This window comes from Ciona robusta, chromosome 1 (genome assembly GCF_009617815.1).
Source record: "Ciona robusta chromosome 1, ASM961781v2".
NCBI classification, from domain to species: Eukaryota; Metazoa; Chordata; class Ascidiacea; order Phlebobranchia; family Cionidae; genus Ciona; species Ciona robusta.
The window spans coordinates 13114630-13133067 of record NC_143235.1 but is presented as its reverse complement, the minus strand read 5'-3'; the positions used below and the strand labels follow the sequence as shown (position 1 = coordinate 13133067).

The window sequence follows — 18438 nt, the reverse complement described above, 5'->3', positions numbered from 1 at the left end:
TAAACCACTGACATATGCTTGACCATATTTTCAATTTTATTCGTTCTAATTTTGCAAAATAATAATTATTTTGTCCTTTATACTATATTTAAAAAACTTATAAAATATATATAGTAGTGTGGGTAGACTGAACACCTTTAGACTGTGGCATAGACTGAACACCTTTGGACTGAACACCTTTGTTCAAATTTCTTGATCATATTTACAATCAATTAACAACGATCTATGGAAGTTGTGAGAATACGGTTTTATCTTTAAACTTTCTTTGTTTACTACCATATCAGACAATAAAATAAAAAGGTGCCCCGTCTTCCCCACCCTACTATATAAATGTTATCATTTTCCTTTTATTAGACCGAAGACTTTCTACACCAATACAAGACCGTCCTGCCCCACCAATACCACAGATTGAAGAAGAAGATATATACATTGCACTGTATGACTATGTTGCTCGAACCAATAAAGATTTAACTTTCAAAAAAGGTTAACTTAATCAAATTTGGACTCTAAATAATATTGAGGATTTATCATAGAAAAAAAAGAGTTATAGCTTTAGGAAGAAAATTGTAAAACAATCCCAGTATTTTCAAATAAAAGTTTTTAATCTTGGTCTTGTTTCATGTTTCTCATTTGTGGAATCATTATAGGATTCATTTATTAATTTATACATTGATAAAATTCGTTGCTTTAAGCCATTATACCAATAGTTATGATATATAATAACCCATATAACATTTATATGAATAATTATGGTATACAGTAGTAAACCCTATAACATTTGTCATTTATTTCAATAATTAGGATATCAAGATCCTAAAAAAATTTCTTTTAAATTTACCTTGTTGTATTATTTTAAGGTGACACTATGGTGATTCTGAAAAAAGGCGAAAATTGGTCGATTGCTCAACTATTGGAACCCAATCCATTGTATTCTGTCACAGAAGGTTACATACCAACAAACTATGTTAAAAAACAGAGTTCTGTTGTTTCACAACCGTAAGTTTTGTAAAAACATTGAATTGCGGGTAAATAAAGTATTTCTTGTGTATAACATTGAATTTAATTTGCAACAGTTTAACATCATCAAAAGCATGAACATTTTTTGTTAGAATAATGCATGTGAATATAAGGTCTTATAAATAGAATATTGTTAGTCATATTGCAAAAGTATGTTTGCACAATTGGCAATTAGCATATACCAAACCAAAGCACAAACAACTTTGAATTCTTATTCTTAATCAATTAATGACATGAATGTTGTTTGCATTAGGTTAGATATACATTCCGTAACAGTTAATCTTTTGTGGCAATATGTACTCTGTCCCCATGCTCACCAATGAGTATGCACTTTGTTAAATACATATATTTGAAGCACTTTGTTAAATACATATATATTTGCATCTTTTTCTTTCTAAACACAGGGTAAGCTTACAACGTTAAAATGCTGGCACTTTTGGATGCAACGGCCACACTTTTTAACTGATGCCTTTTTCCAAATCTTTTATTCATAGCATGTTTTAACAACTGTCTTTTTGCTGTTGATTCCGCTTTTTTTCAACCTTGGCAAATCTCATGACAGGTCTTGGATGTTTGACACAGCAGATCGTTCTGAGGCAGTTTCACTACTGATGCAACCTTGTAACAACCATGGTGATTTTCTTGCCAGAAGGAGGACGACAAATCCAAATGAATATGCTTTAAGTGGTGAGATGGTTTGTGAGTGTGTTAGGTAACAGTTATATCAATGTAAAGAACAAACACATCAGAGAATGAAATCAATATTTTTATAGTTAGAAATGGTGCAACTGTGAACCATATCAAGATAGAAAAAATGGGTGGTCAAGGATATTCTATTGATCATCGCACTATGTTTGCCACCTTAAACGACTTAGTTGGTTATTATCAGGAAAACATGGTTGCAAATGATATCAGGTTGAGATCACCTTGCAAACAAGTATGTGCTTTAATTATGTGGTAATTAGCAAATGTTGTCTTAATGAATTAACCAGTGCTGTGGCAAAGTTTGTTAGCGCGCATGCCTCCCAGAGTTAATGGGAATTCAAGGCTGTCGCTGTTACCATTGTGATTGCTCCAACCCAGTGGTCACTAATGGGTTGCCTAAATTATTGGCCATGCATAAAAAAATTTAAAAAAATAACTACTTTCAAAGTTTCATTTGTGGTAACTTGTAAGCCGGCACGAGGTGTATGAAACAGAACATCTGTGTTATAATTAACAACTGTCGTTTTCCGGCCACGTGAGGATAAACACGTTTATTTATTTATGTAGTTATTAGTAAATATTGTCTTAAAAAAATTGTTTTTCGTGTCTAAATGATATACCACATAAATGTTTTGGGTGGTTGCCTATCAGTGTATCTAAAACAAAGTATATAACATAAAAGGTGGTCATGGAGTCTCCACAAACAGCAGGTTTGTCTCATGACCTTGCTGATGAATGGGAGATTGACCGTAAATCAATTGAACTCAAAGAAAAATTGGGGAAAGGTAATTTTGGTGAAGTATATAAAGGGTTGTGGAATGGAACAACCAGGGTAGCAGTGAAAAAAATGATCAAGTCAGGTAAGTGATATTTAAAATATGATTCACTGTGATTTAAGTCAAAAACATTCTAATTTAACAGAAGGCGTTTAACCATGACAATTCTTACAGATTTATTGGATAAAAAAGAGTTTTTGAAAGAAGCTAAAATCATGAAAAAACTCCATCATCCAAAACTTGTTCAACTTTATGCCGTGTGCACTCACTCAGAACCTTTTTACATTGTTACTGAGTTAATGTGCAATGGATCCCTTCGAGAATACTTAAGAGGTGATTCTTGTTTCCAAGGAAATGTAATTGAATGTTATTGAAATAAGTTAAAAGGAATATACAACATTTACTTACGTTTAACAAAAGCCTTTGCCTTTAGCCAAGAGACTACAGGTTCGAGGCTCGCTGTTGCTATCATTATGGCCATGCGTGTTTTTTGGTAAGATACTAAACAGCAATTGGTCCAACCCAGTGTTTTCTTATGTCTAAGTTTTCAACTATACAATACAAAAAAACACATAACATTCCCAAAGTATGATCACCCACAAAGCTACATACATGGTAACTCATAAGCGGGCACGGGGTATGTGAAATAGAACACTGCTGGTATAAAGTACGTCATATATTTTAATCCAGAAAAAGGAAAAGATCTTAATGAAGACACCTTAATAGAGATGGCAATACAAGTTGCCACAGGAATGGTTTACCTTGAAGTAAATGATTACATTCACCGAGATCTTGCAGCTAGAAATATTCTTGTGGGAAAAAACAATATTTGCAAAATTGCAGATTTTGGATTAGCAAGGGTTACCCAGGTTCGTCAAACTTAATTTAAAACATAAAAGCAACAGTGAATAAATAAGTTAGGTTTGTACAGGGCAATGACATATACCAAGCAAAAGTTGGTGCTGAATTCCCAATCAGATGGACAGCACCTGAAGCTGCTACAATGCAGCAATTTACAATCAAGTCAGATGTTTGGTCATTTGGAATATTACTCACTGAAATAATTGGAAACGGCAGGGTTCCTTATGCAGGTAATTTTTTGTACAATTAAAGCTTAAATTGATGCAATTGATTATAACACTGTCAAAAAAAGATGTGTGACATGTTTCTTCAGTGTCTTACTGACATATGTTGATTCATCTTTAGAAATCTGTAAAAGCATTTGCGTTAGTTAGTCAGGAGTTTTTATTTGGATTAAAATTTTCACAGTGCATTACTGACTACTGAGGCAAGTTCAATTTAAATTCTAAATTACAAACTAGGTTTTCAGACTTTTGAAGTATTGGAACAAGTAGAACGTGGATACAGAATGGAAAAATTGGAAAAGTGTTCAGAACAATTATATGACATCATGATGGCTTGTTGGCACAAGGATCCAAACCAGCGACCTTCATTTGAAAGTCTTGTAATGCAACTGGAAACTTGTGATTCCGCTGCTTTTTGGGAATAGTTAGAAATGTGTTTCTGTATATAGTAGGGTGGGGGAAGATGGGACACTTTGTCCGAGGAGACTTTTTAAATTTTTTTCTACAGATGCCTATTTAATAATTAGAAAAATAATGCTACTGAATTATACAGCAGTATTATCACGACATCAAATATTATTGTTTCCAACAAGTACAGTGCAACATGTAAATTATGGCAGTATTATGTGCCTGTTATTTCAATTATTTTCTTTGTTTAAAAGTCATTAAAGCTAGGTGAATTGCTGTTTCTAATTTTCTTTAAATTTTAATTTATGCCAAGTTTTTATATACGTTATTATTATGCAATAATTTTTTTTGTTAGATGTATTTATTGATAAATAATTTTTTTAGTTTTTTAAATCACAAAATTTTGTATTTGTCCAGGCATTATTACTGTCCAGAAATTGTTTTTCTGAATAAAAATTTAAAATTATTTGCACTGGTTTTAGCTATTGGACCAAATTCTTCAATATTGGAAAATTAACAGAATGTAAACAATAAGGAAATGCAAGTATCATTTTCTGATGAAGTCCTGTCAGATAAAACATCGGAAATACATTAAGATTTATACACGAAAAAATTATTTAAATTATGTCTGTTAGCAGAAGTGGCTAAATATTTAACAAAATGATTTAACAAACTTTACATACTTGACTTCTAGATTTGTACAAAACCTTTAAAATGCACTAAATTTACATCATAGCAAGAATAAAAAAAATGTTATAAGTTACAGAAATGCCGCAATCGACAACTAGTGTTATTTTATTTTTTGTTGTCACTAAAACAACATTCAATCAAAAAGATTAAATTCCATTCAATTTTCCTAATCGGTGACTTTGAAATTTGCCAAGTGTGAGCTTTGGAGGGGTTTGTAAAATAGGGGTGCTAGAAGAGGGTGTTATGTTAAAATAGGGGGCTAGGAAAGGGGAGTATGTTGAAATAGGGGGCTAGGGGAGAGACGTTTGTTGAAAAGTTTAAAAGTCTTTGGCGAGGGAGAAACAACAGTTTATTCAACAACTGTTTAAAACACAATTTCACTGCTGTTTCACAATTTCAAGCATCATGGTAAAAATAAAACGCATAACACGAGTTTCACATTGCAACATTGAATTTTAAGGTAATGAAGAAAGGCACCATGATAACGAACACAGAACAAGCGTAATTAAAATGATAAAATAATAAACGTATTCAGGAAAATAAAGTGATAACAAATATACAATATAATAATGTAACGGGTAAAAATGTATGAAACTAAAATTTCATTTAATTGTACAAGATGTCATGTAAAAAATTACTGAAATATATGAATCCAAACAAATATATCATTAAGATTGGCACTAAAAAATCTCACTATTTTAAAAGGTACTTTGTGAGAAGCTATGCATATAGAAATGAATTACAAAGAAATTGTATCGTCAAATTAAAAAGTTACTAACATTAGGTTTTGAAAAATTTTGGTAAAAATAACAATGCTATTGGAATTTAAGGCCACAGTACACTTTACTTTAAAATACTGGAATGTGGCATTTATAAAATAAATTCCCAAGCAGCAATGATAAAACAATGTGACATAATCATTTGGCTGCATGTAAGAAATTGATTTAAACTATTTTATCCAAGAATCTCCATTACCCTGAAAAGTTTTATCACTGCAAAAGTTTGACCTGCAAAAAAATGGCGCAGCCAGGAAAAAAAAGGGTAAAATTTCAAAAATAAATCATTTTTTAGTATTTTTATTAAATTTTATTTAATTAATTTTTTTTTAAAAGGGGGGCCATTAGAAGTTTTCTGGCTGAACTACTGCCTAAGCCATTATTGTATATAGTCCGACTCCCTGTATATCCCGTCATCTACAAAGTAAAATTCTTCTAATTTCCACTGTAGAGTTTCAAAAGATGGACGTTTTTCCCGATCCCTGTCCCAACAAGCCAACATAATTTCATAAAGTTGATCAGGACAGCCATGTAACTTGGGCATTCTGTACCCACGCTCTACTTGCTCCAGTGTTTCACGGTTTGTCATACCTAGAAAAAAATTGGAAACACTGCTACAAAAGAATTACGTAAATTTGAATAGCTATTTTTTAAATTTTGAAGTGATAAAAATGGTAGTTAAACTGACATAATAGTAAATGTTTACCCAGATAGACATTAAAAGATTAATACTTTCATTTTGTGGAAAAGAACCTGTAACAGGTTTATTCAATTCTAAGAAATGATTCTAATTTTAAATTGGGTGAGTTGAATATTTTTGTGTAAACAGAAATTACAACATGTACAAATAGATACCAGTAGCACAGACTGCAACACAAACCAATATATCTAGGCTATAAATTCAAGGGCAACAATTCCTAACCTTCGAACTGTTATCTCTGAAATTTCTGAGATTAATTTTTTAGCAATAATGTACCATTACACTAAGAGTGTTTATTAAGATAATTTGTTGTTTGTCTGCTGAATGTAGCGAACACATTCCTTTCTACTAATTTAATTTAAATCTGTTTTTAACTGTAATCGTGTTTTAATGTTGTTTTGCCGCTATATTCTGTTTTTTCATTTAAAATATTTTTAAATCTTCGCTACAGTAATCGAAGAGACAAATGAAGCTATTATTATATTATTAATAGTACTGTTCGCTATTATGCCTTATGTGTGTTAACGTCTTTGCAAAGCTATCAGCTGGTCGCATTCTTTGCAGAGTTACAACATAGTCATTATAACTAAAAGAAGCAGCCATACCACCAAGTGTTTAAGTCCTTACTGTATTTTACCTGGGTAAGGCATTCTGCCTTTTCCAACTAATTCCGTGAGTAAAATACCAAATGACCAAACATCTGACTTGATGGTAAATTGTTGCATTGTAGCAGCTTCAGGTGCCGTCCATTTGATTGGAAACTTTGTTCCTTCTTTTGTCTCGTAAATCTCGTTCTGTGAAATTAAGAACAAGAATTCTAAACCTTTTGAGATTGCTGACTTAATTGCATGATGGTTGAAAAAAGTTGAGCAAGATACTTAACTGCATTTTCTGCAACCAAGTAAACACTAACGGGCTGTCTAAGTTCTCAGCTACAAAGTTACATGCGTCGATGCGTGGTAACTTGTAAGCGGGCACGAGGTGTATAAAACAAAACATCCGTGGTATAACAACTGTAACTTTTTCCGTTCATGCACAACGTTTATTCAATTAAATTGAAAACCAAATAATAGTTAAAAGAATTATATCACCAATCAAAAAAGTTATTCCCTTTGTAGAACATACAAGGCTTACTATCCCCTTAAAACTACAAAATTTTTGAATTCCAATTTAGATTATTAATGTTCATGCACAAAGCACATTTTTTGAACAAGATAAAACCTGTGTAACTCTTGCCAGACCAAAATCTGCAACTTTACAAATATTGTTCATTCCAACAAGGATATTTCTGGCTGCAAGATCACGGTGAATATAGTTGCTTGTTTCCAAGTAAGCCATCCCTGCAGCTATTTGCGCTGCCATGTCTATTAAAGTGGGAATCTGCAGGTCCTTGCCTTTACCTGGGTAAAATAAACAGATTGAATTAGATGTAACTTGGTTTATCCTCGCATGGCGGGAAAACGACAGTTGTTATAATACGGGTGTTCTGTTTCTTACACCTTGTGCTAGCTCACAAGTTACCATGTATGTAACTTTGTGTGTGTTTTTTTTGTATGACTGACAATTCAGACAAACCATTAGTGATAACTTGGTTGGAGCAATTGCTGTTAAGTTTCTTGCCCAAAGACATATACACCCACAGCAGTTGCAGCAATGAGCCTTGAACCTATAACCTCTTGGTTAAGGACAGGCGCCTAACCACTGTGCTACAGTGCTGAATTTATTTACAAATATAAAGTTGTTTAAGTATGTTCAATGTTGTACCAATAACCAAATAGAAAATACTTTAATTCCAACTATATTCTTAATCTTATATAATAGGAAAGGCATATAAACACACATCACAAGTATCACAAAACATATTAATATATTTAGCTTACAGGCATGTAATATAATATTGGACAATAATCTTGTTACATCATAAGGTTTTAGACACAATAACATTTAACATTTAAAGCAACAATTAAAAACAAATGTGTCACATTTGTTTCCCAACATTTCCACACTGTTCTAAACTTAGTTAGCACTGTAACTATAACTATGATTAATAATAAGTATACAAAGTTTAACATTGCCAGACTAGGATATTAGTAATGATGGTCTAGGCATTAATTAAGTTGGTCTTTTAAAACAGGTTTAAGCCTAATTGACATAATGGGTAATAGACCTAGTCTATGCCCTTAGCCAAGTACTACTATTATGAAAATTGGAAATTTATGTCATTATTGTAAAATCCCCTTCATAGGCGCCAAACCTGGGGTGGCAGGGTAGGCGGGCCAACCCTAGAATTTTCTATGTAGTATTATTAAGTAAACAGTACAAACTATTTATTATTAAAGATTTATTATACAGGAAAGCATATTTAACTATCCCTGCCTCCTGAGCATATAAAAGTCTGGTAAATATATTCGTAAATATGATTATATATAACACTTTGGCACCTTGTAAATATGAGTTAAGTGCTCCGTTGCACATTAGCTCAGTGATAATATAAACTGGTTCTGAACGCGAACACACAGCGTAAAGTTGAACAAGTTTTTGATGTCGAAGTTTTTTCATAAGTTGAGCTTCTCGTAAAAACTCTGCTTTATCCATTGAACCTTAAAAAAACAATAAAAGTAAAAAATGCCATTACACAAAATTGGAGCCTGTAAAATGTGGTCACAATAAAATACACATAGTATAAAAATACCAGGCAGCAACAGCATAGATAATTTATGTATTCTATTGCATGTAAGTGAGATCCTATGGCGTGATCGGCCATTAGACCTATAATTTAGGCCAGAAAAGATGCATTCTCAATACTATGCTAGGTATCAGAAATTTTATCAATGTCTGCCATTACACAAATTCAGTAACATAACCATTATACATAGCCCCGAGGTTTCAATATAGATGATAGATAAAAAATGATAATGCAGTATTGAAAACAAGTTACCTACCAAGTTTTAGTGTTTTGACTGCGACTTTGGTTGTTCTGTTCCATAATCCTTCATATACTTCACCAAACTGACCCTCACCCAATTTATTTTTCAGTTCAATAGATTTACGGTCAATCTCCCATTTATCAGCAAGGTCGTGAGACAAACCTGCTGTTTGTGGGATCTCAAGCTGTCAAGAAATACAGGTGTTGAATTGGGATTTCCTGACTGAATTCATAAGTTTGTGTAATCTGTCATTTGATTCAAGACTTTTAATCCAAAATCAAGCATTTTAACTTAACATACAAGCATTTTATGTTAAACAGTAAATAAATATGGTAAATAACACTAAAAGATTGTTTATCCCGAATCCTTTTGTGTTATAATATTTTTGATGTTACTGTTGCAGTCTAACATTGTAACATATATTTGGATAAAAATAATGCTAAAATAGGGTGGAGGAAGATGGGACAGATTTTCATTCTATTTTCTCGTCCCATTTTGTAGTAAACAAAGAACATTCAAAGAAATATGTAAGCGTATCCAGTATCCTCAGGACTCCCATCGTTGTTAATTGTTTAAAACACGGTCAGTATATTTGGATATTATGTGCTAAAGGTATCTCATCTTACCACATAGTATTATATATAATAATCACTAAAATAAATATAATATTTGTTTTATGTATAACTCTACCATTACATGTGTGTTTATACAAAGTAGATAAAATAACAGACAAACCCATTATTTCTCCCTTGGGCTATACAAATTATGCACAAGTTACGTACTTTTTTACACGGACTGCTTAGCTTTATACATAAACCATCGCTGTTTGCTTGGTAATGCTCAACCATTTCGTTTAGATGAGAAAACACACATCGTCGAGCAATATAAAAACCACCATCATCAATTTTTCGTATTCTGTAATGCTTTGCTTCACCCATGTGACGTACTGTAACAACATTAATAGAATTATGATGTCATAAATGATTTTAGTGATGATACATATTGATTTGTAATGTCTAGACTACTCCCACACATTTATATTGAAAAGGGTTTGCTTAAATGATAGTTAAATTACAAATACTGACCAAACTTATGTTTTGGAAAATTTTTCTTACAATTTTTTACCATGGAATTTTTTCACAACTCTTTACTTTTTTTATACATTAAAAAATTAAAAATGCTGAAAATGAATAAACAAAAATGATAAAATAAAAGAAAAATACCAAAGAAGAAAATTTGTTCACGAACTCGAAACCATTATTCATTCTTACCACTCAAGGAGAATTCATCTGGTCGTGTTTCACTATTCCTTATCACGAATGATCCGTTAGTATTATGATGCATGAGCAGTAACCTCTCCGCTTCTGCCCGTTTAATTTTGCCAAAGTACCATCTGGTAAAAAGAATATATTATACATATATATATATGTATTATTTGTGTACTAAGTAACATAATAAAAAGAATATATACATGTGTATTGAGGCTCTCCCGGCAAAAATAATGACACTGTGTCATTTTACTCTGTTTATGTATTGTATTATTCCCACGGCAAAAGGAGAAAGCGACGGCAAGAGAGACCAAAAATAGTATAAATTTGCCTTACAGCAACAGTATGTCAGTACAGTATATAATAATATATATATGTATTATTCAATTACACGTGGGTTAGATCCTATAGCATGCCCCCCTATGGGACCTAATATTTAGGTATGATTTGACCCATTATTAACACAGATTTATTATTTGAAATACTTCATACTTGGATGAAAGAAGCAGCCTATCTATTAAGGTTTAGATTTAATGCCAACCATTTTATATTTGTTTTTTTCAATACCAATTGACACAGTTGTTAAAGTGTGACACTTCATATATATATATATATGGTGTATATACATTATTTTAAAAGCCATTTATTCCGACAGTAATATATGTTGGGGAACATTTTTATTTAAATTTATTTTTTAACAGGACTACACATAACAAGATAAAATTCAATACTAAATTAACACGATTGAAAAACAGTTTCTGTTTATTGTTTGATCTCTAGGCAAAGTTGGGTAATATTTAATTAGAGTTGATTTGTTTGCGCATACATAATTCATAATCTGATATCACACATAATTTATGGTGGTATTACCATTATGTTGGAAAAAAACTGTGAAAGTGCATTAACAAGCCATTGATATAAATAACATATAATGCCTTCTATTAAACGTAATGATATAACTAAGTAAACATTTACACCTCATGAGCGCACATACTAGTAAGATAACTATTTTTAACTAGCAAACATTAAAAAGGTTTATTTATTCAGGTGTCTACCTTATCCACTTAACTTACCCCTAACGACTAAGACCCAAAACCACTAACCCCCTACTACCCCCAACTACCAACCCCTAACACAGAATTTTCTAATACGTTTCAGAACATACCAAAAATTCTTTACCAGTGACAAAAAAATGTTAAAGACTTACTGTTGTGAATCAAGAGAAGAATATTTCGCGACGTAATTTGAAGGAACGAATCCTTCCCAACTATTGGTTGGATTTTGAGTTAATAATCTCGCTTTCCACCAATCTCCTTGACTTCGGTCAAGAATATACAATGTGTCTCCTGAATGTGCGAGAATAAGGTGAAAATATTTTAAATTTAACTAATGAAAAGTTAAACCACCTTTTTTAATTAAACGGAGTAAAGTTAAAATAACTTTAAATGAGTAATAAGCCTATTTAAGATGTTATTGAGTTCCAGAATTTTAATACACGTTTGCATGACATAGCTTCTTTTTTATTTATCTCTTCAAAACTAAAAGCGAAGATCAGGTTTTAAAAATGTAAATTATTGTGTACCAGAGTTTTCATACATAAATTCGCATGAAATAACATATATATTTTTTATTAAGCTCTTCAAAAACAAAGATCATGTCTTAAAGGTCCTAGGAATTTGGCACTTTATTTAAAGTGATAAGATTTAATTTATTACAACATAAAAGTCAAAGATCTACCTTTTTAAAAGCTTGGGTCATTCTTGTTTTATGCACCCAAGTTTTATAGTTATATTCATACAATCATACATTTACTAAATAAAGTCCAATTTACCATATCCAATTTCTTTAAATTATATTTTCCATGTAAGGTGTTGGAATTTAATTTATTACAACATAGAAGTCAAAAATCTACCTTTTCGGAAGCTTAGATCATCAGCAGTACGCGCATTGTAGTCGTATAAAGCTATAAAAACTTCCTCATTGTGTGGTAACATTGGAGCCGGACGATCAGGTATCGTATGAATTTGCACAGCTAATAAATTATAGACAAGGTTTAGGTTTTCCAATGTTTGAAACTTCAATTTCAATTTTAAAAAAAATCTAGATAGTATGGTATGAAAAAACATAGAGATGGGAATTATTAACAAAATAATAGTCTTTATAATGAACTTTTATTTAAAAATAAATAGAAAATATTGGTTAAAGTGTGGTTGTGTTACAAACAATATTTCGGTTGATGGATATTAACAATTAACACTGTTGTGTGGCCCTATTTGTGTTTTAATAGTGTTATCTATAATACGCATTGCTGACAAATGATTAATGTGAATAACATTTATTTCCAAAAAAAGCAGAAAAAAATATTAGATAGCCTATTAGCTAATATAATTAAATAAAAACATGGCTGTATTCGATATAATGAAGATTTAAAATTAAAAAGATAGGTGCCAAAAAACGTAACTGACAAAAACCAAGTGTAATGCATTGTATTACATACTGAGCGTAAGTCTGTAAGAAATATACACTTTGCCCCACGAAAAGGCAAAAAAAAGATTTAAATTTAACTCACTTTTCCTTATGTTGTGAAACTCGTGTGGTGAATGAACAGATTCATTTTCATCCGATGAAACATTGCGGCCGATGCAACTTAAGAACTTGGACCAACAAAAACCCATTATTTCAAGACGGCATGTAGCTCTCACTTTGAATAGCTTGAGAATTTATTCAGCTTCGATGGAAGCATACACAGGGTATCCTATCCAAATTGTTGCAGTACGGTCCTGTTTCGTCTCAACCAAAAAAACGAATTACCTACTGTAAGAGATTTGAAATGAATTACAAAATATACAAATGATAGTAATAATATAATAATTTTATTTTTCGCTTCGATTACGGTAGCGAATATTCTAAACGAAAGGGCAGGATATAGCGACAAAACAACAGTTGTTAAAACACGCTTACGCTTCCTTACAGTTAAAATATATTTTTACATTTAAAGTAACTGTAGTTTAATACCAGAAATACACTGCTACTACACATTGTTAAAGACGTAATTTGTTGTAAAACAAATGGCGTAAACGCGAAAAATCATAAAATAAAAATTACACACACAGCAGCCATTTAGTCACGTTCTCACTGCGTTTACAGATCAGCTGTTTGAAAATGCAGAATTCTGACAAAATTATAAATAGAACAAGGAAGCAGAACCATAATGAATGGGCACATATTATACTGCATTGAAATGATGACAAAATACGTGTTTAAAAGCAAAAACGTTTTACCATAGACATCAAAAAACACAGAAAGAAAACTTTGTTTATTTGTCATGCAAAAGAAATGATAAAATAGTTGCTCAAGACAGTACTTACGAAATGCGTAAAAGGGAATGTAAATTTGTTTTCGTTTTTTTTGTATTGAGATTTCTATGACTATTCCAGGTTCTGACAGAATTCTAGGAATTTCATAACATTTCATTTGGTACTCATTGTTGTTGCGTTCATGACTACGTGACTAACTGTCTGTGCGACGAACAGTTTCTACCTCGAGCATGTCTTTAAAAGAAGAAAACGACAATGTTGAAGTAAGATAGAAACGTTTTTTTTGCATTTATAAAGCCTAGTGTAATATCATTAGTGTGAAATAGTTTATTAAAAATATATGTTTACTTGAAAAATTCTTTTGATTTTTTTCTGCATATTACTATAATTTCACTTTTATGATCAATAATAATGTTGTTATTCTAGTGTGTAAACTTTACACAAATACACACAATTTTGGATGTGTTTAGTTCGGTGTCTTGGCAACATGGTTACCGGTTATCGTGCGCCTGTCTCCAAGCCAGAGGCTATGGGTTCAAGGCTCGACGCTGTTACTGTTTTGGCCCTATGTGTCCTTGGGCAAGACATATAAAGGCAATTGCTGCAACTCTGTGGTCACTAATAAGTTGTCTAAATTGTCAGCAATACAAAAAAAACACTCTACAAAGTTGCAATGTGTTGTATAAATTTGTCAGTCGTACCCCCAAATTTATTTCAATTATTTTACATTTAATGCACTGCCATTTTACATCCTTACATTGTGTATTACAGGATGGACTATCAGATGATGACAAGCCATCATTTCCTACAAAAACAAATGAAATCGTAGATGAAAGTTTTAACCCGGAGAAAATGCTTGATCCAGATGCAGAGGTTATAATAGGGTAAACTTAGATATAATGAAGTTGTTTTTCCGGGTAAATTCAATTCCTAGAATGACGGATGCTGTGATACAGTGTTTGCTCGTCTTGAAACTAGAGAATAGTGGGTTAGAGACTTAATGCTGCCACCATTGTGAACGTGTGTGCTTGGGCAAGACACTTAACTGTCATTGTTCCAATCCAATTACTAATGGGCTGTACAAATTATTGGCATTAGCAAAAAAACACAAAAACATTGACTTACAAAGTTAAATACCCTAACTTTCAAGTGACTGAATTGTAATATAGCACAACTGTTTTATAACTAATAAAGTTAACTGTAAAAATCCTTCCTCACAAATTAAAAATAAGTTATTATGATTCATTCTCATATATATATATACAAATTGTTTTCTTTCATATGAAATATGTCATATAAAAACTTTTCATAAACAATGTTTATTTACAGTGTGTTGATTTGGAACATTGTCGTATTGGAAGTATTGCTGGTTTTGAACGACTAAAAAAAGTGGAAGAATTATGTTTACGAAATAATCTGCTAAAACAAATCGAAGGTCTTGGTTGTCTCGCTTCAACTCTTACCTCTCTTGACCTTTATGATAACAGGATCAAGAAAATTGAGAATTTGGAAGATCTCGTCTTGCTAGAGTAAGTCTTAGATATTTCGACCATTTTTTTAATTTTATAGTATCATAAATGGCATAATAAACTGTTATATTGTTTAATATAACATAGCTATAACATTATATTTCTAGTTCATGTATAGTTTCGTTTTTTTCCATTGAAATGCTCGCATTAAAACTCACCAGAAAATTCTGTGTATTTTTTATACCCCAGTTTTATAGTTATATTCATCATTTATACATGAACTGAATGAAGTTCTATTTTCCAGACCCAATTTTGTTGTAACCCAGTAATAATATTCTCCAGATCTCTGGATTTGTCATTCAACCTTATGCGAACTATCGAAGGATTAGAAAACCTTGTCAAATTAAAGAAAATTTATTTGCTGACAAATAAATTCACGAAAATTCAAAACCTTAGTCACTTAACAAGTCTGACTATGCTGGAGCTCGGTGATAACCGTATTAGGGTAAGGAAAAAAGTATATAAGTGTACATAATGAAACAAATATATAAATTAAAGTTAATTTTAAAGCTCAAAAATGTTTTATCATGAGGTAGTAATATGCAGATAAAAAACTATTTTTTTATAAAAATTATTATTTAATTAAGTTATGACATGGGCATAGGGGAGAAAGCATGTTAGTGTATATTGGAAAACGTTCAATGTTTAATTTATTTTTTTTGTAGATAGTAAAACATTCTATCATTAAATGAAAATTTTTTTTAAAGGTAGTAATAGTCCATACATTAAAAGTTGTTGAATCTATAAATTTAAAAAGCCTTCTAAAATGTTAAAAAATATCATAGTTTTTATGTCTCAAGGCTGTATTGGTTGGTCATAAGTGTTACATTAATTGAATTCTGAACATTTGTTAGGAAAATAAAATAGTTTTGAAATACCTGCACATATTTTATATGAAAAAGGTTTACCTGTCAAAATTTCCCCGTTTGAGAATATGCAAAGTGTTTGCATTGGGTTAAAAGTGAAAGTTCATTAATATTTAATTTCACAAGTTTAGTGCTTTTTAAACTTTAAAACAACTTAAAAATATGGTACATCATCACTACTACAACATAGGGAATTCTGTTGAATACGCTCTTTAAGAGTCTTTTGACATTTTTAAGTTTAAATTGACAGACTCACACTTTATGCTTAACAGTTCACTTAATTTTTTAAATATTTTTTTATATGTACTTGTACCTTAAATATGAAACTTTTTTAAAGTAATAATCATTAAATTCTAATGAACATCATAAGCATATTTGTATGCATTTGATCTCAAATCCTAACTTAATCAACATCAGGTCATGTTACATGATGATTAATCAATTAATCATATGTCCTGTCTTAGAAAATGTAGTAATTGTAATGTATTACTTATTTAACTGTAAGCAACTGTAACATTCATATGCTCTATAACATTACAATACATAAAAAATTATATATATATTAATATTATTGATACAAGACTTTGAAATGTTTTTTCTGTAAATAACACTAGTTATAGACCATATTAATAATGGGTTTAAAAATAAACATATCATTTTTTTTATTTATCTCTTTGAAAACTCCATATATTGTGATTTTAAAATAAACTCGGATCATCTCTACTTATTTAAACATTTTTTGTAACAGGCGATTGAAGGGTTAGAAACGCTCACAAATCTTCAAGAATTATATCTTGGGAAAAACAAAATCACAACTATAGGGAACCTCAGTGAGCTGAAAAACCTGAAAATCTTAGCTCTCATGAGCAACAGAATAACAAAGATTGAAGGTCTTGATGCACTCACTAATCTGGAAGAGCTTTATATGAGCCACAACGCAATTGAAAAAATTGAAGGCTTGGAAAATAATGTAAGTTGTGCTTAGTTGTGGAGGAATTGTTAAGCGAAAAATAATTAGAGTTTAAATAGAAGAATTTAACTGTATTACATTTCATCATGTAGTCTTGACTGCACATTTATTCATTTTAATTTATTTTATGAATTAAAGCATTTAGTATCAAAATCTAAATGCATTAATTCACAAGTGACAAATATTCGAAATGCCAAAACTACTTCTGCCACTCAGATTTCAAAATTGGATATTTTTTGTCAGTATTCCCCAATTTTGGCGTGGTGCTAACTTATATATATATATATATGTTGATTGTACATTTGTAATTATAATGTTTTTTCTTGCAGGCTAATCTTCAGACATTAGATGTTGCTGGAAACAAAATAACACGAGTAGAAAATCTTTCTCATTTGTCAGAACTGGAAGAGTTTTGGGTAATTATTATACATACTTAAATTTTTATTTTTATTCTATTTTTTTAAAGATAAGTAGATCAAACATTTAAATTTAAAATGCACAAGAAAAAAAAACTCTTGTGCATACGTTTTTTAATCTCCTGCTTTATTTCAGGCAAATGACAACAAAATCCATGATTGGAGCGATATGGACGAACTAAAGAAATGTCCCAAGTTAATTACCGTCTACTTGGAACACAATCCTCTACAGACTTCCCATGCCACGCAATACCGCAGAAGGTTAATGGCCATTATGCCAAATTTGAAGCAAATTGATGCCACGTACACACGGAGCGCTATGTGAGGCTTATGTATCTAGTAATGGAAACGGGGGCCAAGATGGCCACCTTTTAAGAACTGTCAACATCCATTATTAATGGGTCTGTATCTATTTTTACTCCCGTATAAAGTGCTCTCATTGAATCGTTAGGTTTCAATTAACTGCACTAATGTTCTTGTTGGTTCGATCGTATTTCAAGGTCGTTGAAATAATAAATTCGAATTGTATTGTCTTCAAGTAATTGCATTAAAGATTTTCAATAAACAATATGTAGTCTGACTTTTATTTGAGATATCCTTTTAGTTGCTGGACAGAAAGATGAAATGTTTTGAACATTTTTATATACATCAAAAAATATTTAAGTTTGTCAAAACCTTTTTTATCCTTCATTTTTATGTCTCTTGTAAACATTTTAGGATTAGCGGTCTCTTTATGATTTGAATTTTTTACATTCTACCACTTATCTTTAAGATATATTTTTCATCCTTTAATAGTAAAAGTTTCTGCATATCAAGATTGTGTGAACTGTATTAAATAAACTTCATCAAAAACATTTTATATCAGTCACACTTGACATTCATTAAATTCTATTTCTTACTCCAGAAATTTTATTAGCTTTCCCATTTATTGCCAGTTACCTAATTTCCCACCATCAAAGGCACTCAGCTGTATGCTGTGACACTTAAC

General features: G+C 31.1%; 3 protein-coding genes across 3 annotated transcripts; 2 read left to right on the top strand and 1 right to left on the bottom strand.

Annotated features, from left to right (window-relative positions):
• Positions 1–296: 296 nt before the first annotated feature.
• LOC149743429 (tyrosine-protein kinase Src42A-like) lies at positions 297–4865 on the top strand (the record flags this gene model as incomplete). Its single annotated transcript, XM_089882116.1, has 9 exons — positions 297–483; positions 858–996; positions 1580–1704; positions 1791–1954; positions 2405–2582; positions 2673–2831; positions 3189–3367; positions 3430–3589; positions 3821–4865. Coding segments are annotated over 9 exons (1479 nt in total), but the record flags the coding sequence as incomplete, so codon positions are not given.
• Positions 4866–5007: 142 nt separating this feature from the next.
• On the bottom strand, positions 5008–13187 carry LOC149743428 (tyrosine-protein kinase Src42A-like). Its single transcript, XM_089882020.1, has 10 exons — positions 12922–13187; positions 12265–12384; positions 11560–11698; positions 10356–10477; positions 9867–10030; positions 9100–9268; positions 8599–8757; positions 7379–7557; positions 6795–6951; positions 5008–6048 (listed from the first exon to the last, which is right to left on the bottom strand). Exons 1-10 carry the CDS (start codon positions 13025–13027, stop codon positions 5837–5839), a joined length of 1527 nt encoding a protein of 508 aa, XP_089738146.1. The 5' UTR covers positions 13028–13187; the 3' UTR covers positions 5008–5836.
• Positions 13188–13771: 584 nt separating this feature from the next.
• On the top strand, positions 13772–18030 carry LOC149743427 (uncharacterized). Its single transcript, XM_089882089.1, has 7 exons — positions 13772–13932; positions 14441–14542; positions 14999–15198; positions 15481–15643; positions 16813–17034; positions 17364–17450; positions 17587–18030. Exons 1-7 carry the CDS (start codon positions 13900–13902, stop codon positions 17773–17775), a joined length of 996 nt encoding a protein of 331 aa, XP_089738215.1. The 5' UTR covers positions 13772–13899; the 3' UTR covers positions 17776–18030.
• Positions 18031–18438: the final 408 nt, after the last annotated feature.